We start from the raw sequence: 22,518 nt of genomic DNA, 5'->3' as shown, positions 1-22,518 counted from the left end.
AACCATAAGATCGTGACCTGAGCCAACGTAGGACACTTAACTGACTGAGCCATCCAGGCACCCCTAAACCTAACTATCAATTTTTTTAAGTGTATTTATTTTGAGAGAGAGAGAGAGAGAGAGAGAGTGCATGTGCATGCACAAGCAGGGAGGGGCAGAGAGAGAGGGAGAGACAGAATCTCAAGCAGGTTCTATGCTCTCAACCCAGAGCCCAATGCAGGGCTCGATCCCATGAACCAAGAGATCATGCATGACCTGAGACAAAATCAAGAGTCAGAGGCTTTACGGATTGAGCCACCCAGGTACCCCTAACCCTGATTAAAAAAAAAAAAAAAAAAAAAAGGCAATAAACTCAGAAAATATTTGCAATTCATATGCAAGCACAAAACACACACTTTGCCCAGTATTTCTACTGAATTAAGAGCCAAGATCCTGATGAACATCCAGTTTTAATAATTTTTCCTAAGCCATATATAAAGAAAAACAACATTTCTACCCTTCTGTTAAGTAGTGGATTGTAATTTGAATACTGATGGCAACTCTCCTCCTAAGATTTTTAACATCTTTTATATATATTATTACATCTAGCTTTATAGACTTTTTATTAGAAAAACATTGAAAGGTCATAAATACATTTTTAAATTCCTTATCTTGCATTATCATTCTTCCCACTTTTCTGTTGGTTATTACTATTCTTTTTCTTCCTATTTTTATTGAGAAATAATTAACATATATCATTGTATAAGTTTAAGATGTACAGCATGGTGGTTTGACTTACATATATTATGAAATGATTATCCTAAAAGGTTCAGCTACCATCCATCGGTTATCTAATATTCTTTCATTTGAATATCAAAATAAAAATACTGTAAAATGTGAATGTTTTCTTAATCTTTCCCATTTAAATTTCTCTGCACTCAACTTTTTTGCTTTATTATGACTGCATATTTCTTTCTTTCAGATACCTTTTATAGTCAGTTCAGTTAAAACACATTAATTTTGTCTCAGTTTTCAAGTAGTTTTTCTCTCCCTTACACTACTAACTTGCCATGTCTTCATGCTCTAGCAATAATCTACATATTCTTTCTTTATATACTAATCACTGATCTTTAAGACTGTCATTCAAGTTTGTAAATCAAGTCCCTTGCCAGCCTTTTTTATATCTAACCTTTGAAATTTTAAGCAATTCCTCCTTAATTTTCTCAGGTGGTGATTTTTAAAATTACTATCACTAAAGTATAATTGACACACAATGTTAGATTAGCTTCAGATGTACAACATATTGATTCAACAATTGTATACATTATACAATACTCACCACAATAACTACAGTTACCATACAACATTATTACAATATTACTGACTATATTCCCTATGCTGTACTTTGCATCTCCATGACTTGTTTATTCTATAACTAGAAGTTTGTACTTCTTAATTCCCTTTATCTATTTTGTGTATCTTTCCCATCCACCTCCCTTCTAGTAACTGCCAATTTGTTTCTGGGTTTAAGAGTCTGGTTTTTTTGTTTATTTGTTCTGTTTTTTGGGGTTTTTTTTTTCCAGATTCCAAATGTAAGTAAAATCATATGGTATTTGTCTTTGACTTAGCCTAATACCCTCTAGGTCCATCCATGTTGCTGCAAATGGCAAGACCTCATTCCTTATGATTAATATTCCATGTTATATGCATACATATTATATATAGTATATTTTAATTATATATTATGTATATATACATACATACATACACACTTTCTTTATTCATTCACCTATTGATAGATACTTGGGTTGCTTCCATAATTTGGGTTTTGTAAATAATGCTGCAATAATAAATAATAATAAATATGTATCAACAATATTTATTATCATCAATTATTATCAACAATAATAAATATGTACCTTTCCAAATCAGTGTTTTATTTTTTGTGTATGTGTGTAAATACCCAGTAGTAATATTACTGTATATTTCTATTTTCAATATTTTGAGGAAATTCCATACTGTTTCCCACAGTGGCTACACCAACTTACTTTCTCACCAACAGTGCACAAGGGTTCCCTTTTCTCCATCCTCACCAACACTTTTTTATTTCTTGTCTTTTTGATAATAGCCATTCTGACTGGTGAGGTGATATCTCATTGTGGTTTGGATTTGCATTTCCCTTATGATTAAGTAATGTTGAGCATCTTTTCATGGGTCTGTTGGTCATCTGTATGTCTTTTGGAAAAATATCTATTCAGGTCCTCTGCCTATTTTAATCAGACTGGTTTTTTGATGTTGAGTTGCAGAAGTTCTTTATGTATTTTTGATATTAACCCCTTATCGAATATATCATTTGCAAATATCTTCTCCCATTCATTTTGGTTTTGTTGATGGTTTCACTGTGCAAAAACTTTTTATTTTGGGGTAGTACCAAGTTTATTTTTTGCTTTTGTTTCCCTTGCCTGAGGAGACATATCCATAAATATGCTGCTAACGGTGATGTCTAAAGGATTACTGCCTAATTTTCTTTTAGTTTTATGGTTTCAGGCCTCACACTTAGGTCTTCAGTACATTTTGAGTTTATTTTTATGTATGGTGTGAGAAAGTGGTCTAGTTTCATTCTTTTGCATGTGGCTGTCCAGTTGGCACAACACCATTTATTAAAAAGACTATCTATCTTTTCTTCCTTTGTCATGTTGGATATTTTTACCTCCTTTGTCATAGATTAATTGACCATACATGCATGGGTTTATTTCTGGGCTCTCTATCCTGTTCTATTGATCTATGTGTCTGATTTGGTGGCAGTACCATACTGTTTCGATTACTATAGCTTAGTAGTATATCTTGAAATCTGGGATTATGACGCTTCCACAGCTCTGTTCTTCTTTCTCAAGATTGCTTTGGATGTTTGAGGTTTTTTTGTGGTTCCATACGTATTTTAGGATTATTTGTTATAGTTGTATGAAAAGTGTTATTTGTGTTTTGATAGGGATTGCATTAAATCTGTAGATTGCTTTGGGTAATATGGACATTTTAACAATATTAATTCTTCAAAACCATGAGCAGACTATATCTTTCCACTTGTTTATATCATGTTAAATTCTTTTCATCAATGTCTTATAGCTTTCAGGGTATAGGTCTTCTACCTCCCTGGTTAAATTTATTCCTAGGTATTTTTATTCTTTTTGGTGTAACTGTAAATGAGATTATTTTCTTAATTTCTCTTTCTGTTACTTTGTAACTAGTAAATAGAAACACAATAGATTTCTACAGATTAATTTTGTATCCTGCAACTTTACGGAATTCATTTGTCAGTTCTCATAGCTTCTTGGTAGAGTCTTTAGGATTTCCTATATATATTATCATGTCAAATGCAAACAGTGACAGTTTTACTTCTTTCTTAACAATCCGGATGTCTTTTATTTATTTTTCTTATCTGATTGCTGTGACTAGGATTTCCAGTACTATATTGAATAAAAGTGGTAAGAGTGGACATCCTTGTCTTGTTCCTGATCATAAAGGAAAAGCTTTTATTTTTTCACAACTGATGTTATCTGGGTTTTAATATATGGCCTTTATTATGTTGAGGTATGTTTCCTCTATTCCCACTTTGTTGAGAGTTTTTATCATGAAGAGATGTCATACTTTGTCAAATGCTTTTTCTGGATCAACTGAGATGACAATCATATGGTTTTTATCCTTTCTCTTATTAATGTGATTTAGCACACTGATTGATTTGAGAATACTGAACCACCCCTGCAACCGTGGAATAAATCCCACTTGATCTTGGTGAATGATCCTTTTAATGTACTATTGAATTCAGTTTGCTAATATTTTGTTGAGGATTTTTTGCATCTATGCTCATCAGAGATACTAACCTGGTTTTCTTTTTTTCCCTTTCTTTCTTTCTTTCTTTCTCTCTCTCTCTCTCTCTCTCTCTCTTTCTGATAGTATCTTTGCCTGGTTTTGGTATCAGGCAAAGATACAGATCAGAAAATCAGATCAGAAAAGATACAGATCAGAAAATCTATAATGCTGGCCTTATAGAATGAATTTATAAGTTTTCTTTCCTCTTCTATTTTTTTGAATAGCTTGAGAAGAATAGGTATCAACTCTTCTTTAATGTCTGGTAGAATTCACCTGTGAAACCATCTGGTCCTGGACTTTTGTTTGTTGGGAGTTCTTTCATTACTGATTAAATTATCAATTGGTAATTTCTTTATTGAATAAACCTCAATAAAATCCAATTCCCCTCTGAAATCTTTCATCTTAAGATTCCTATGTGTAATTTTTGCAGCATTTCTTCAATATCCTTTCCCATCAGTATACGAAAGTTTATTTTCAAGTTTTACCATTTAATAGTTAATAACAACATTCTTTCTTTTTCAAATATAACTCTTCTTCCAATTTCTCAATTTAAGCTAGTTTTTTTTTTTTTTTTTTTTACATTTTATTTATTTTTGAGAGACAGACAGAGCACAAGTGGGGAAGGGGCAGAGAGAGAAAGACACAGAATCCAAAGCAGGCTCCAGGCTCCGAGCTGTTAGCACAGAGCCCGACGTGGGGCTCAAACTCACAAACTGCGAGATCATGACCCTGAGCCGAAGTCGGACGCTTAGCTGAGCCACCCAGGTGCCCCTCAATTTAAGCTAGTTTTAAAAAACACTTACTGAGCCTCTGCTACCAACTAGGTTTTGTTTAGAAAATACACAGACCTGCAAGGAGCTCATAAATGCTTTACAACAATGTAATTCATTCATCCTGACTATACTTAGGGGGAAAAAGGTAACATAAAAATAACCCTTTAAGAAAAGTTTACTTTTTCATTCCAAGTCCATGCTCACATGAAAAAGAATAAATGACCCAGTAGTCTGTCAGTATGTGTCTTAAAAGAGATCACATCAGCAAGATAGTTTATATATAACAAGAAAATACAGATTTTGTTTAACTGCATTTCAGAAATATGATTTAAAGATTTAAATGCTACCAACACTATATACTATTAAGAATAAAGAGGCCACCTGATGTTAATAACTATCTTGCATTATTTCTAATTTCTTTCAATTTCACCTTCCTTTTTTCTTTCCACCATTTATCTTCTTTGTCCTCTTTTCCCAATTCCTATTCCTGCTGCAGGATTTCCCTCATCTCCCTTTCCCCTTCTCTCATCAAGTACAACTACTGAGTTTCTTTCATGAGTTCTCTCAACATCCCCAGAAGGTAAGCTAGGAGAAAATTTTAATCTAATTTTAGAGGGTAAGGGGACGATACACGGGGAAATAAAGTAACTTGCTGAAGTCTGGTATATACTAAAGCCAAGAAGAGAGTTCAGGCCACTGGCCTGGAATCCAATACTACCTTATCTAGTAGTATCTTAAGTATCTTAAGCTAGTGCTCTATTCACTAAGGTAAGGTATCTCACAAAGTAATGATTCCTGATACATAAAAGAGAAAAATTCTGTCATATCAAAGTGAAAATACAAGTTACATTTTCCTAATTCCAGTTCAGCATTAGACAATGGGGTAAAACTAAAGTTAAAAATAAAATGTATTCATTTTTCAATCATTAGGGGAAAATGTTTATTTAAGTCTCATACAAGGGAAAACTATTTCAGAAACCTACATCTTAATATTAAACGGTTCCTCCATAGCAACCGTTGGTTTTCTGCCTGTTCTAAACTTTGAATTTTTCATTACAAGCTTAAATATAATCGTACCATTATATGAAAAAAAAAAATTCTTTCTATTGCCACTAAATTACATGCTAAATGATACCTGGTTATGAAATCCCTGACACTGAGTCAAATGAGAAAAATAAGATATATTCTCTTGGCCTCTCATGAAGATAGCATGTATAACAAAACTCAGTGAGAAAAATAAGATATATTCTCTTGGCCTCTCATGAAGATAGCATGTATAACAAAACTAACTCCTAACACATAACAATGCACTTCAAACAATAAAACACACCTCTTCTGAGTGTTTCAACCCCTAAGAATTCCTATATCAGCAAGACAAGGAACTACTTGATACTAACATGTGGATACATTTCTTTTGTGTTAGAGACACACAGAGATCTGTTGATCTCTGAGGCACATACAGAATCTACATTGCAAACATTACTAACATTGCTGTAGAAGCTTTACCTACCAGGATTTCACGGTATGAATTCTTCGACCTCTGTGCTTCAGAGATCAACAGACTCCAAATTTCAATTATAGGTAGTATACTTTAATATAACAAATATTTTTTCTTTTTTTGAAATTTTTTAAAGTTTATTTATTTTGAGAGACAGACAGAGCATGAGTGGGGGAGGGCAGAGAGGGGAGAGAGAGACAAAATCTCAAGCAGGCTCTGCGCAGTCAGCGCACAGAGCCCGAAGTGGGGCTCAAACCCATGAAATTGTGAGATCATGACCTGAGACTAAATCAATAGTCAGACACTTTACCAATCGAGCCACCTAGGCATCCCTTCCTTAATATAACAAATATTTCTAAGCTATCACCACAGTTGTGTTTGTTACAAATATTAGTATCTATACCAAAAGATGTTTGACGTGGCTACAGAAGATGAATGCCTAGAAAGATATAATAAACAATAGCAAATAAACCTTTTTAAAATTACCAATCTAAAAAGCAAAAATTTGTATTACAGAGCCAAGAAAAGTCTAGAATTTCTATGTAAAACAGTGCGATTAAAATGCTAATTTAGGCCCATCTTAAATTGTATCACAGGATGATTTTGCCATATTAAAATTGTAACATTTTTTTAAAAAGTTTTTTAATGTTTATTTTTGAGAGAGAGAGCCCGAGCGAGCAAGCATGAGCAGGGGAGGGGCAGACAGAGGGAGACACAGAATGCGAAGCAGGCTCCAAGCTCTGAGCTCTCAGCACAGAGCCCGACAGGGGGCTCGAACTCACAAACTGGGAGATCATGACCTGAGCGGAAGTCAAACACTTAACCAACTGAGCCACCCAGGTGCCCCAAATTTTAACATTTTTTTAAAAAAAGGAAAATTCATTCTTTGCCTTGATACTCTTTTCCAGATTACAAAATAATTGTCTCAAACATGAATTATTCAATTTACATATACATACATACATATTTAACCTACATCCTTCATACTCATTTCTGTGCTTTACAAGTATTTTCATTAACTTTTAAAATTAAAGCACAACTTACAGACCTATTTTTTTTTATTTTTATTTAAGTTTATTTCTTTATTTTGAGATAGAGAGAACCTGTGGGGAACAGGCACAGAAAGGGGGACAGAGGATCTGAAGTGGGTTCCATGCTGACAGCAGAGAGCCTGATGTGGGGCTCGAACCTACAAACTGCAAGATCATCACCTGAGCCGAAGTCGGACACTTAACCAACTGAGCCACCCAGGCACCCCTATTTTCATTAACTTTTAAAAGATAAGTTCATAATAGTGTTTGTCCATCCAACAATGTTTTTAATTGTTTATTTTTATTCAGTCTTCTACTCCCCAGGGTATCACCCTACATAAAAAAGTATAGCTACACTTCATGTTTTAACAGTACTTTGCAAATGCAGAATTTTATTAAGATTATGTAGTTCCAAACACAGCATCTGGAACTACCCGTAGTAGCACCTCTATCTGACTGTCTAACCAGTCAGACAATAATGACTGGTTTACATGTCTGCCCTGAAGACAAATTTTTAATGGCAAGGGCTACATTTTAGAAATTTGAGTCTCCCAGAGCCTAGAGCTGTGTCTGATAGCCAAGAAGTGCTAAGTAAATGTCTAATGAGGGCAAAAATGAATTTAAATATACCAAAATCTTTTCACAAATACTGATAAAACAATCCCTCTACGATAGAATAAGTTTGTAACCTAACAATATAGAAAAGAAACTCAAAAAAGATAAACTTTCTTACTGCTTATTGAAGAAATATGGTTGTGTTCCCAGTCTTTGAGAAAGTGCTTGACAGCACTGGTCTACATCTTCTAAGACCTAACAAAGGCAACGGACCACAAAGAAAAATATTTAAATTAGCAAAACAATAAAATGTGTCTAACACTTAGTCTGCACCACAGTTTATAACAAAAATATAAATGTAGGTAACTTTTTATAATATATTTAAATCGGACTACAGAACACATACAGAACATAAGCCATCTTTTTTTTCATAAGCGATACTTTCTATATAACAAACAGGAAGATGATGTGAGAACAGCTTTCCTTTAAACACAAGTACACTTACGTTACTTGTAAGGATTACTATCAAGAAAGTTTTTATCTCAAAACTCCACACCCTACAAAAATGTTTTCCTGAATCCATATATTCAAATGATCTTACATATATTAAAAAGCTTGTTTCATAAAGATGACACTACTGACCTAACCATGAGTAAAAGCATCTGAGTGGTCTTCGTGCTAGTGGAGATGGATTTATGTCATTTACTCAATCCCTATTCATTTACCCAATCCCCCTGGTGGCCAATGGCACACATCGGTAAACTGGCTGCTAGGACTACGCGTAGCCTTGGAAAAGAGACATTAGTTTAATGACTGAATTAGTTCAATCTCATGACCTTGACCAGATACGTATTTTTTTAATTTTGCTACTTCAGTAAATTTAAGATTAAAAAAAAAAAAAAAACAGATATATTAAGCACTGTATTTAACAGGGTTTGGTTTGTTTTTTTTTTTTTTTTTTAAGCCCTGATGTTGCAGATCTACATTTACGGACATAAAAGATGTCCACGATGTACTGGTGAATGGGAAAAAAAAAAAAATCAGATTATAGAGTGACAGGTATAACATGATCCCATTTAAAGAAAGTGTTATTAAGAGATATCCAGAAGAATGTTCTCCAAATAGCAGTGGCAATTTCTAGGTGGTAGGATTTCAAGCAATCTCTATTTCCTTTTTGAATTTTTCTGTGTTATGTAATTTGTTTATAAAACAAATAAAAACCACTTCAAGTCAGAAAAAAATAAGAGCAAAAATTTTCTTAATTTTTTTAAATTAAAAAAACTATTAATATAAAAAATGAATTTCTTAATGCATTAAAGTTGAGGCTTTTGTCAACAGTCTGAACTCACCTGGTCCAGAGTCTTGTTACCCCATCCAATAGCTTTCATCTTACGTTTGACTTCCCACTGTTTCTGGTAGGCCAAAATATGATTCAGGGGCCAAGGGTAAGGAGATCCATATCTAGCATGAGTGATCTAGAACAAAAGGATTTTGTTATCAACACGATTCTTTCTAAAAACAAAGCCTGTTTTTACAAACAGAATACTCAGGAAAACATATTTTCAGAACACAAACACAGCAATCTGAAAAAAATACACAGCTTGCAAGCTAAAAAATTAAAATTGTAAGCCATTCCCTTTAAAAATATATAAACTTTTATGTACTTTGCAACCAGTTATATCAAACGATGACACATAGCTTCCCTAAAATGTATGTGCAAGCAAAATTAAAGTAAGTGAAAAACTATATCACTAATGGTATAAACCACAATGTTTCATTTATGAGCAGGGACTTAAGATTCTGAGCAAAAGTGTTTTCTCATTAAATTTTAATTAAGATAAATGCTGCAGAACCACTCACCTCCCCTACTGTAGCTTCATCACACCACTGAAGATACAACTAGGAACAAAAGAACAGTCACTAGAACTTTAGAACACCAAAGAGAAAATGGATAAAGAAAATTATTTTCTGCCATGGTGATTTTTTATGAGCCAACCCTATAAATGTCACACGTAAGACAGTTGCCCTCCTTTGGCTAATGTTGCCATACAGAATTATTAAATTTAACTGATGGTAGTACTGCATAAAAGTATTTCTTATTCATATAGTAGTGTATCTCTAAATATCATCAAAGTATTTTACAGATATGAATGAAGTAAACATCCCAAGCCCAAAGTCAAATAACGAATGGGCAAGAATCACTCCTTTTTACAAATAGAAAAACTAGATCTGAAATGCCAGGCAACTTGTTCAAACATAATAACCAAATAATTCCAGGAACCATCCTAGTCCGAGAATTGACAGACTATATTCCTATTTCTCAATAATTTTAAAATAACCTATAAGAAAGATTATCTTTTGTAAGAGGAAAAGCTTATTTTCAAGGCCTATTATCTTCTATTATACCTCTGCAGTCAACAGCATATTGTTGACTAATTCCATGTAGGCTTTCATTTCTGCTTTTTGGACTTCATCCAGCCCATCACTAAGAGAATGGCCCTAAAGGGAATTTAAAAAAATTTAAAAGAGCATCGTATTAAATAGAGAATAACTTTCAGTTATCTTACTACCAAATAATATAAATGTTTTTACATCAATGGTTTTATGACAAATGTCCAATAAACTTCTAGAATATCTCCTAAAATTTTATATGAAAAATCATTAATTATCTGCTATCACTACAAAATATTAGTAAGTAGTATTTCTATGCTATCATAAAAGTGTATCTTTCAATGGACAAAATTAAATTTCCAATTATTTCACAAAAGAAGAAAACAAGAATGATCAGTAAACCTTTTTTCTAAGAGACTAACCTTATTAGTAATAAAATAAATGCTAGAAGATTGACATGTGTTACTTATAAAGTGGTCAAAGTTGAAAAAAATGTTAGTAAACGTATAGGGAAACAGACATTAATTTTTAAATTCTAATATACTATAATAATGAAAAAATGCATAAAATAGTATATCCTTTAGTTCAATACAACCATCTGTGGTGAGATTTTAAAAATGCACACCCCCTTTAACATCACAGGATCACTCTTCGGAATTTATCCTAAAGATAATCTGACAAGTTTACAAAGGTGTGTATAGAAAATATTTACCTGAACACTCAGTAAGAGCCAAAACCTGACTACAACTTAATGTGCCCATCAATAAAGACTTAAGTGAATAAGTTATAATACATCCATATAAAAGAATACTATACAAGAATTTAAAAGGATGATGTATTTCTGTAGTCATTAACATGGAAGAATTTCCAAACATATTGATGATTTTAAAAGGCAGGTTGCAAAATAGCACATAATAGTAAGATCTATATTTTTCTATATATGCAAAGAAAAAGTCTGGAAAGATGTTCCCCAAAATGTTAGTGGGGGGTTGTCCTTTATAAGTATTAAAACGTAAGCTGAATAATTCAAATGTATATATTAATATTCAACTTCCAAATATACCCTATATTTCCTTCTCAAAGGTTAACTCAACATTTTATAACAACCTAAGTTTTCATTTATGACCAAAATTCTCATAAGTGTAAGTTAGAAACTTATCTACCATTTTGTAAAGATCAAATTACATCTTTTGCCATTGATTTACATTACGGGGGAAAAAAACTTCCACTTTAGAAATATTTCTCCACTAGTTTATATTGGCATTTTATGAAACTAGGTTAAAATCAATGTAAATGTTAAGACATGCTAAAGAATGATGAATGACTTAAGAGTAACTGTGATCAAATATATTTAATATCTTTTTTATTACCTTTGCTTTAACGAATTGGACTATTGGACCAAGTTCTGATACTACTTGATTTCCTACATGAATAAAAGGTACTTTACCTGTTGAGGAAAAAGAAATGTATGAAAATACTTTCAGTAAATTAACATAAAAATGGAATGTTTTATTAATATACTGCTCTTGTAATCCTATAACTTTTGAAAATTATAAATGTGTATGTTAAATTCTATAAACTATTTTTTTAAGTTTATTTACGTTGAGAGACAGAGACAGAGACAGAGAGAGAGAGAGAGAGAGAGAGAGAGAGAATGAGCAGGGGAGGATTAGAAAGAGAGGGAGAGAGAAGATCCCAAGCAGGCCCTGAGCTATCAGCATGAAGTCCAATGTAGGGCTAAAACTCTCGAACCCTGAGATCATAACCTAAGCCAAAATCAAGAGTTGGACACTTAAATGACTGAGCCACCCAGGCACCCCAAATTCTATAAACAATTACTAATTTTAAAAGAAAAAAAGGAGATTCATTTCTAGAATTCTCACTTGCATATAGTAACCGACCACAATATTCCCTTTTCAGAACTAACACTGACAAGTCACTCTATAGCAGTAAACACTTAATTATTCAATTTACATGAATAGGCAGGACATTGGTCCACAACCACTGATAGATTTGTAAGAAATGTAGTGGATCTTTCTCTTCAGAGTCCAATGAATCAATCTATTTTTAAACTACATTTAAGAAGACAACTTCTTGGGGCGCCTGGGTGGCTCAGTCAGTTGAGCACCGACTTCGGCTCAGGTCACGATCTCGCGGTCTGTGAGTTCGAGCCCTGCATCGGGCCCCTGTGCTGACAGCTCAGAGCCCGGAGCCTGTTTCGGATTCTGTGTCTCCCTCTCTCTGACCCTCCCCCATTCATGCTCTGTCTCTCTCTGTCTCAAAAATAAATAAAAAAAGAAGACAACTTCTTTTTACATCTACTTTTAAACCTCAGACACGTAAGTTCAATATCTTAAGCACGTAACGGTACATTAATAAATGTCTTTGACTCAAAAAAAATCAGGAATTAAGAGAATTAACAATCTTTGAAGGTATGCTAGTTTATGAATTCTAACACAAAGTATGTTCCCAGACATATTTGGGGGAAAAAAATAAAAGTATGCTTATAAAAACTGGCTTCTCTCTATAAATGTCACATTAAAAAACTAATATTTCATTTTTATAAAAACTAATAGTTGACAAAATTATCAGAGATGATAATAGTCTCCAAACAGCAATGAAGTTCACCCCAAAAGCTAGAGGATGAAATCTGCTGTCAGACCTAATTCAGAGTTCACACTAACAGCAGGCTTCTTCATGGTCCTTTTCAACAGATTGACTCCTCTCGGCCTCATGCAGACCTAGGGTAAAGGATGAGGTGCACAGCACCAACAAAAGCTTCACCTACATCCATAAAATAACGTGCATTATAAGGGAAACGCAGTCCCTCGGGGAAACAACTCTATTGATGTATTTAGAAGACATTTCCATGATACCAGTATAAAAACACTGCATTCCACATACCTTTCTTCTAATCTTGCAAAGGTGAGAAGAATTTATTTGGGTAAATAAGTACTGGGTAAATAAGTAAAATTAGTAAATAAGTAAAAACTAAGTTAAAAATAAGTACTGGTAAATTTATTGGGTCAGTAAGTAAAAAAGTATTGGGTCATAGTGTTTTTTAGCTTGAGATAAAATCTTTGTTAAGTACTATAATGCTAGAAATAGCACAGGTCGTCTGAGATAAAATGATCTAAGAATGAAAACTATGTGTGGATAAATGCCTAGACTAAAGCTATTTTTAGGGCATAGCATTTTGAAAGCAAAGTGTATTTCTCATTTTCAATAACGAGTTTGGTTTGTATTTTATTTCTTTTCTTAAAAATACTTTGAGTATTGGGCACTGGGGTGGCTCAGTTAAGCATCTGACTTCGGCTCAGGGCATGATCTCTGGTTCGCAAGTTCTAGCCCCCCATGGGGCTCTCTGCTCTTTGCTCTCAGCACGGAGCCCACGTCAGATCCTCTGTCCCCCTCTCTCTGCCCCTTGCCCATGCATGCTCTCTCTCTCAAAAATAAATTAAAAAAAAATATTTTTTCAGTATTGTAGATTATGAAGCAGGAAAGCAGAGTACTCATACATCTCTAAATATAAAGATATATATAAAAATCAAGGCAACAAATTAGAAGTAAATAATGTTTTTTGTCACTAGCCTGACTTAAAGTGGAGCCAATGTTGGGGTGCCTGGGTGGTTCAGACAGTTAAGCATCTGACTCCTGATTTCAGCTCAGGTCATGATCTCAAGGTTCATGAGTTTGAGCCCTGCCTTGGGCTCTGTAGTAACAGCACAGTCTGCTTAGGATTCTCTCTCCTCCTCCTCCTCTCTCTCTCTCTCTCTCTCTGCCCCTCCCACATTCATACGCACTCTCTCTCTCTCTCAAAATAAATAAACAAACTTAAAAAAAAAGTGGAGCCATTGTTACATCCTTATTATTGCAAGTATCAGGCAAAAGCACAGTGAGACATTTATTCGCTGGCACCAAAGACCATTAAAAAAAAAAAATCTGAGGGCCCTATTTCTTATTTTATGCAAAATAATCATTTTTTCAACTTTTGTTTTTAAGGGCTCCTGGCTGGCTCAGTTGGTAGAGCATGCAACTCTTGATCGCAGAGTCGTGAGTTCAAGCCCCACAATTGGGCATGGAGCCTACTTAAAATAAAGATTTTTTTTTAAAAAGTGCTTTTAAAAAAGAATTTTTGTCTTTAAAGGAAGCAAGAAGTAAGCAAGCAAGTTTGTAGGTTCAGAAAATATTAGAAACAAAAAGAACCCCGGATACCATCTAATGCAATCACCACATATTACAGATGAAGTCACTGACACTCAAAAAAGAGAAGGGAAATTTCCCAAGGAAACTGTTAATAAGTAACAAGGTCACAGAAGGATTAGAGTAAAAATTTTGTAGCTCTTAGCCAAGCAGTCTTCTGATTACTCCATGATGCTCTCTGCTTTAAAAATCTACTAGAACAAGATCATTCCAACAAATAAAACATCCCTTGATCACCCCAAATCATATGATGAAAGAGAGTAATACTAGTCATATGATACAATTTAAATAAATGCCTTAAGAGAAAGTGCCATTTTCATCTACTTATGGGAGACTCCTCCCTATGAATGTATATATGTATATACGTATGGTTTGTAGCCTCTATAGTATTTATTTGTCTTTCATAATATCACCTAGGTGATACTTAGTACAGTCATTTTAGGAAACAGGTGGATGAACCACATGGCTTTTCCTCATTTGCCAAGGATAGTAACTTTAGTATTAGATTATTAACATTTTTGTATGCATAGCTACACTCTTTTTGTATGACTACATAAAGGAAAAAATGGACAGAACCCAATATAATTCATTTCACCAGAATTCAGAAAGTTTATAAAATTTCTATACAAAAATAATAGAAAATGAGTTAATTAATGGGCTTCAAGAATCTAAAACATGTCTATGTTTACAAATCTAGAAATTCTTTTATGGAGATGTTTTAAAATGTATATTCATAAATCTATAAATGTAGACTATTAATGTAGAATTTTCAGTGTGTATGGAGGCTGTCTTCACAGCTTTTGATAATTATTACCACCTTTAAGAATCGAAGATGAAAAGAAAAAAATGCTTTATACAAGTCATTTCTAAGTTATTTTCACAGTGAGGAGACAGATAAATGTCTCCCTAAAAGCAATGTAACTCACTTATCCCAACAATTTATACTCAGTGGATTTACCCATAAAGGAGTGATTCTGTGTTATTACTGTAGCAGCAAAACCATAATTATAATCCATACCAATTTTAGTTAATATTTATCAGCTTTGTGGCACTATATTTTTATATTAAAAATTATCTGAACCAGGGGCACCTGGGTCGCTCGGTTGGTTGGACGACCAACTTCGGTTCAGGTCACGATCTTGCAGTTCATAGGTTCAAGCCCCATATCCGGCTCCGTGCTGACAGCTCAGAGCTCAAAGCCTGGAGCCTGCTTCAGATTCTGTGTCTACCTCTCTCTCTGCCCCTCCCCTTCTCACGCTCTGTCTCTCTCTCTCTCTCTCAAGAATAAATAAATGTTAAAAAAAAATAAAAAATTAAAAAACTGAAAATTACAATTAAAAAGAAATTTATCTGAACCATATTTATTTAAAATTGTACCCTAATCTACTAATACATGACACACAGAAAAGGCAACACTGATTATAAAAAATAGCGGAAAGGCTAAAATCTTAATAAAAAGTATTTTAAAACCTGTTGAAATAAAAATAAAAAAGAAATAATTAGAAACCAAAAGCTTTCAGAGATGACCTTAAGGTCTTTGACAAATTAATTATTCCACACTCTCTTCTTCCCTCTGAATAATAAGAGGACATAGTTTAGAGAAGTGTGTTTAATAATGAATGGATTCATTAATATTAAAATTTGTTTTCTGAAGTGGAAACAGCACTATGTAAATAAGATTGGGGATATCTGAGATTATGTATTTTCTTAATATTTCTTAATATTTACTGTGACTTTCCACTAACCATCTATGACCGCAGAGTTGAAATGAATAGCCATGTCCACCCAAAGATTATCAAGTTTACAATTGTTACTTCATAAAACCATGGGAAAAGTCTTCAAAGGGTAAACAAAACAAAAAAATCTAGGTACAAACTGAACTATCACTACAATTTCACCAATACAGAATATTAACAGAAAATTAAAAAAAAAAAAAAAAAACTTACCAGATGGAGACATATATTCTGCATTTGCCCTACAAACCACTTTGACAGGCAGGTTACACATTTGCAAAAAGGCCTGCAAGTCAATACAAGTATAATTAGCCTAGTGAAAGTAGATATGTATTTGAACAAAACTTTTTATTTATTTTCTAAACTTAAGCAAAAGCTCATAGAGTAACACTTCACTGGAAAAAAATGAATCAATTTAAAGTAAAATACTTGTCCGAACAAAATCAAATGTCATTTCAGTGCTAAAAAAAATCAAGGACTTAGACACCAGTAAATGTATGTATGACAGAGCGTTTATACACACTTTAAAAAATGTAAATTATCCACACTTATTTTATTCCATTAGGTTATATAAGTCAGCAATACTATATATTGGTTTAACCTTCTTTAATAGATGACTATAAAGTCCAAATTTTACAAGGTATTGCTTAATTCCACTATTCTTTACAGGATCTTCATCTTTGTCTTAGAGGAAAATTCTCAAAATGTTATTTTTGTTACTTCCAAGTTCTCTCTTATATACTCAGTGTTCTAATGTGTAGCTTTATGCTTACCAATTCACTTTTTAAAGACATAAGTTGTTGGTTTTCACTTTGTTTATAGTAACAAAAATTTCACAAGCAACTTAAATGTCTAACAATAAAGAACAGGTAAATTATTTACGGTGAATCCAAATCATGTAATGTTATGCAATGACCTTTTAAAAATCATGAATTGTATCTTCACACGAGGCTGCATGAAATAAGTTTATTTCCCAGTCTTCCTTACAGCTGGATGTGACCAATGTCTAAATTCTGACCAATGGGACTTAAAGTTCTGGGCAACGGCTGGGAAGTTTCTTCAAAAATAATGGATATGACCTCTCCTCTTTTTTTCCTTCCTGCTCACTGGAATATGAAAAGGATGTCTACAGCCACAGCTGTCAAACCCAACCATGAAGCAGAAGCTGAGAGAAGATGGCAGAGCAACAAGGGGAAAGATGCCTAGTTCCTTGGTAATCACCGAAGCTAGATTACCTGTGTTCATAAGAAACAGAAATAAACTTCTATCTTTTCAAGTCTCTACTATTTTGGGTCTTCTGTAACTCCTAGCCAAACCTAATTCTAACTAATGCACCAACAATTACTGTGTCTAGCTTTAAACCCCACCTCAACCAACCAAAAGCTGATTCTGTGTAAGTGCACACTGTCATCTAAATACCATAACCTGTGCTTCCAATTTATAATAGTGAACTACTTGACTGACCCACAGGTATAGACTAGGATCAAAATTATGTGGAAGGCTTATTAAAACACAAATTGTTCAGAACGGAAGAATTAGAGACAGTAAGTATCAACAGCTCTTTCAACAAGAATGGATGAGAAGGAAAGGAAGAAGGGGATTAGAAGGGTCTTCCTTCTATTAATATGTAGTGGTACTCGATGAGGGAGAAAGGTTGAGCTTGAAAAAAAAAAGACAGCAAAAACACACTGAAATGATAAGAAACAGGGAGAACAACAGGCATACAAGATCCATGAGAAGGTAAAAAGGGATGTAAGAGCACAGGTAGAGGGATCTGGTTATTTGTCAGAAAACAGGACAGTTTGCTACTCCAATGCAAGGGGTGGTCAGTGTCAGTGGTAACTGCAAGATGGTGAGCAAGAAGGACAAGAAAATGCGAATGCTCACATCCTGTGAAATGGGAGAAGAAATCATCTGCTGAGAATGAAGGCATAAGGGGATTGAGGCCTTCAAAGAAGAACAAAAAGAATCTGAAACATTATCTTAACATTATCTTCTCAAATGTTTGGATAATATTCCCCTGTTAACAATTACAATACTCTAAAAATAGTAAATATGGTACATTTTGCTAAACTAAATGTATAGTGGTAACTGTACTAATCTTTATTCCAAAAAGCTATATTTCACCAAAAAAATTAAGCAAAATGGTAATGTTCTGCAATCAAAGCCATGTTTCCAGTCCTGTGAATTTTTAACTTTTTTACTCTTTTTTTTTTTTTTAATGTTTGTTTATTTTTGAGACAGAGAGAGACAGAGCATGAACAGGGGAGGGTCAGAGAGAGAGGGAGACACAGAATCTGAAACAGGCTCCGGGCTCCGAGCTGTCAGCACAGAGCCCGACGCAGGGCTCGAACTCACGGACCGCGAGATCATGACCTGAGCCGAGGTCGGACGCTCAACTGACTGAGCCACCCAGGCGCCCCTACTTTTTTACTTGAAAAAAAGGCCAGCAATTTAGCAATGCTCAATTCACCACAGACCTCAATTGATGACATAATTCTAGTTACCCAAAGATTAATTTTACAACATTTACTATAATTAACCTTCATCCTTCATTCAAAAGAAATTTTATAAATTAACCGGCAGTTTATAAGGAAGTCTGATGTCACAAACAGAACATTTTATCCAAATATTAAAAATGCAAACCAGAACATTACCATAACTGTCTTTGAGAATATAAAAACTTTAAATCCAAACCAAGCTTTGATCCAAACAATATTTCTCCTTTATCTTGTAGGATGGAAGAAGATTTCTGAGAGGTCCCAAAATAGAATTTTCAATTTTCGCTTTCACTTTCAATCTCCTTCTTAGGTTGGAATGATACACCAACCTAAAACACATTTTATTTTCAATTCTGAAATTGCAGTCTGCATATTTTTATTCCCATGTGAATCCAAAGAAAAATGTAGTTTTAATTATAATAAGGAAATTAGGGTGACTCAGCTAACTCCTATTCCTCCGCTGGACACTTTATTCCAAACTAATTCAAGTGATTAATAATATAAAATAATCTGCACCAATGGGCGCCTGGGTGGCTTGGTCGGTTGGGCGTCTGACTTCGGCTCAGGTCATGATCTCACGGTCCGTGAGTTCGAGCCCCGCGTCGGGCTCTGTGCTGACAGCTCAGAGCCTGGAGCCTGTTTCAGATTCTGTGTCTCCCTCTCTCTCTGCCCCTCCCCTGTTCATGCTCTGTCTCTCTCTGTCTCAAAAATAAATAAACGTTAAAAAAAAATTTTTTTTTAAATAATCTGCACCAAAAACTTAGCACATACTATCAGAATAATGTTCAATAACTGTGCTGTCCAATATGGTAGCCACCAGTCACCGGTGGCTATTTAACTTAAATTTAAATTAATTAAAATTCAATAAAATTTTTAATTCAGTTCCCCAGTCACACTAGCCACATTTCAAGTGCCCTATAGCCACATGTGGCTAATGGCTACCATATTTATTGGTATGAACATTTACATCATTGCAGGAAGTTCTATTAGACAATACAGATCTACAGCAATGGTAATCAGTGCACAGAAGACATCTTAGCAAGACAGGCTAACATCATCTGAAAGTGATCAGGCTAAATATTATAAAAACAATCTGCACAATATGAGAGTGCTCATAAACTCTGCAATTGATCAATCAACTTTTGATGACAGTGACGCATTAAGCACCACAATATTTTCAATTAAAAAAAAAATAAACTAAATAGGGTTTATTCTGAGCAACTCCAACTGATAAAATGATGAGATAAATTTATTAACATGTGAAAACTAAGAATTTAAGAATGAATAAATTAAAACTACAGCCAACAAATATATTTTCTTTGAATGGTAAGGAATTTTTTTTTAATTTTTTTTTTAATGTTTATTATTATTGAGAGAGAGACACAGAGCATGAGCAGGGGAGGGATACAGAGAGGGGGGAGAACAGAATCTGAAGTAGGCTCCAGGCTCTGAGCTGTCAGCACAGAGCCTGACGCAGGGCTCAAACTCACAAACTGCGAGATCATGACCTGAGCCGAAGTCAGTTGCCTAACCAACAGAGCCACCCAGGCGCCCCGAATGGTAAGGGATTTTTTTAACACACACACACATACACACACAGAACCCAGTACCTGACTTCTAAACTCTGAAATTTAATAAGCTTGATGTAGTTTCAACATATTAAATAAATTAAATTCATAACATCAAAAAAATTCATTGAAGCAATGTTGATACATTTTATTTCCTAAAAAATATAAAAAGTAATACCAGATCATGGATAACTAAACATAAAGAACTGAAGTTACACATTTATCTCTATAATCCTCCAAAAATCTACCAAAATAACAGTGAAGAAATAGAAAACTGATAAACCCAGAAAGACACAAAGAAGGGGAGAGGAGACCAAAGCAGACCAGGAATATCTGCCCATTTTTGTCAGATGGAAAGCGGACTTAGGGCAGAGGAAGCCGAAACCCAAGAGCATGCAGAGGAAAAAAATCATTGTGTCCACATCACAGAAACTAGGCAGATTCCACAACTGGAGGCACCACGTACCACAGAGGGTGGAGGTGAGGTAAAGGACTAAAAATAAGAGTGGCTGAAAGTGTGTATGAGTATCACACAACTAGTCCACCCCCAACCTGGTAGGAGACAGAGGTCCATTCTCTGAAGAAACCCAACCAGACAGACTCCTGACTCAAGGCTCAAGCAGCACAGCAGGGCGGAACTGGGTGGGTTGGGGCTGTTACACGGAAAAGAGGAACATGAAGGCAGAGTGTACACACCGACCAAAGAGACCCACAGCACCCCCTCTCCCCTCTCAGCTCTCTCACGCTGGTAATGAATTGAAGTACCTCCAAGATAAGAGAGGTAACTATAGAAAAGCCCTACAAATGCTGATATGATAGTAGGGGTGGGAGAGGTTGGGGAGAGCCGCCAACAAAAATGGCAGCTCACTGTGCAATCAGTCTACAGTGAAGTCCACACGTCAAAAAGTCCCTCATCTCCCCATCAGCTTTTTAGTGTCTCACTCTTAAATATAAATTGTTAGGACAGATCAATAGATACTTGAGGAAAGCCTCGAACATAAAATACAGAGCCAAAAGAAGCCACAAAAAAGGAACTGACAGGAAACAAAAAATACAGAGAAGACAACTTCAAAGAAAAATTATAATGGTTAATACTTATTTAGCACTTACTAGGTACCAGGTACTTGCATAAGAGCTTTGTCCGAGCGGTAGGTACAACAAATATGCCTCTTTTAATATGGGAACACACAAACATATAAAGAGGTTAAGGGATCTGAACAAGCATACGGAAAGGAAGAAAGGAAAGGAAGGAGGAAAGGAGGGAGAGAAGAAGGGAGAGAAAGAAAGGAAAGGAAAGGGGAAAAAAGGAAAAAGAAAAGTGAACTGAGCAGATAAATGACAAAGACATTCAGTGTCTCAAAGAGCAACTCTGAAAGCTTGATGGTAATACAAGGGCTTCAAAAAATCTTGTCAGCCTAAAATTCTACATGCGGCCAAGGTATTAATGAAATGTGAAGACAGAATAAAAACAGTACCACATAAGCAATGTCTTTACATTTTTATTGCCCACGTATCCTTTCTCAGGAAGCCAATGAAGAATGTGCTGTACAATAAAAATAATAAACCAAGGGAAAAAAAAAAAAGAATACAGGATCCAGAGAATATGGGGATCCAACATAAAAGCAAAAAGAATTCCCTAGATGATGATGAATAGCAGTCATAAGAAAACAGCCCTGCAGCCAACAGAGGAAGGAACTGTTCCAATTAAAGCAGAAGGAACAGGAGTTTCCAAGGTAGTATTTCTGAGAGAAAAGACAAAAAGGATCTGATGTATTTGGCCACTGTGAGGGGGAGTAGTATAGATCAGTCAGAGTTTAAGAGAGAAAACTACTCAGATGAATTAAATAAAACAATTATTAACCCAAGGGGAGGAAAATCATAGAGAAAGAGTATGTTCATAGTACACTGAGCCACTCAATTGAGATCAACACTTATATTCTAATTATAATGTAAACACTGAATATTAATTTAATCCAAAAAGTGAAAACACTATTGGGAAGATGGAGGAGAAGGAGGTGAGTTGTAAGAGGGGAATTTCAAAATTTTTAAATGAAGTAGTAACATAAGCATCTTACTTAAAAATACAGAGGTAAATACCTGGCAAAATAATACAGCTAAAAGAAATGAAAGTAGTTATCTCTGTATATCCAGATTTGGGATAGGAAAAGGATAGGACAGTGGACTGTTTTTATTTGTGACAAGCCTCTCATATATTACTTACTGGTGGGAGTGTAAATTAATCCAACCACCTTGAAAATGTTTGGTCATTTCTACTAAGCACATGACTACCCTATCAGCCAACAATTCCATTCCCAGAAATATATCAAAAAGAAACAAGGCATATAGCCACTAACATACACATATACAAAAATGCTCTTAAGCAGCTTGATCCTAAGAATCAAATACGGGGAGCAGCTCA

General features: G+C 34.5%; 1 protein-coding gene across 4 annotated transcripts in view; it reads right to left on the bottom strand.

Annotated features, from left to right (window-relative positions):
• Positions 1 to 22,518, bottom strand: part of MTX2 (metaxin 2) — a 65,800-nt gene that overhangs the window by 3,841 nt on the left and 39,441 nt on the right. For 3 of the 4 annotated variants that reach the window (XM_042949210.1, XM_042949207.1, XM_042949208.1), the window contains 6 exons: positions 16,244 to 16,316; positions 11,465 to 11,541; positions 10,110 to 10,202; positions 9,564 to 9,602; positions 9,053 to 9,178; positions 7,882 to 7,958 (listed from right to left, as the gene is read on the bottom strand). In XM_042949210.1, coding sequence (XP_042805144.1) covers positions 7,882 to 7,958; positions 9,053 to 9,178; positions 9,564 to 9,602; positions 10,110 to 10,202; positions 11,465 to 11,541; positions 16,244 to 16,304 — 473 coding nt within the window. In that variant the 5' untranslated portion in view covers positions 16,305 to 16,316. The remainder of the gene's footprint in view (positions 1 to 7,881; positions 7,959 to 9,052; positions 9,179 to 9,563; positions 9,603 to 10,109; positions 10,203 to 11,464; positions 11,542 to 16,243; positions 16,317 to 22,518) is intronic. The other variant, XM_042949209.1, reaches the window with a different exon arrangement.

The sequence above is a fragment of the Panthera leo genome, chromosome C1, assembly GCF_018350215.1.
Source record: "Panthera leo isolate Ple1 chromosome C1, P.leo_Ple1_pat1.1, whole genome shotgun sequence".
NCBI classification, from domain to species: domain Eukaryota; kingdom Metazoa; phylum Chordata; class Mammalia; order Carnivora; family Felidae; genus Panthera; species Panthera leo.
The sequence above is the reverse complement of the archived record's forward strand: the minus strand, read 5'-3'. Positions and strand labels throughout refer to the sequence as shown.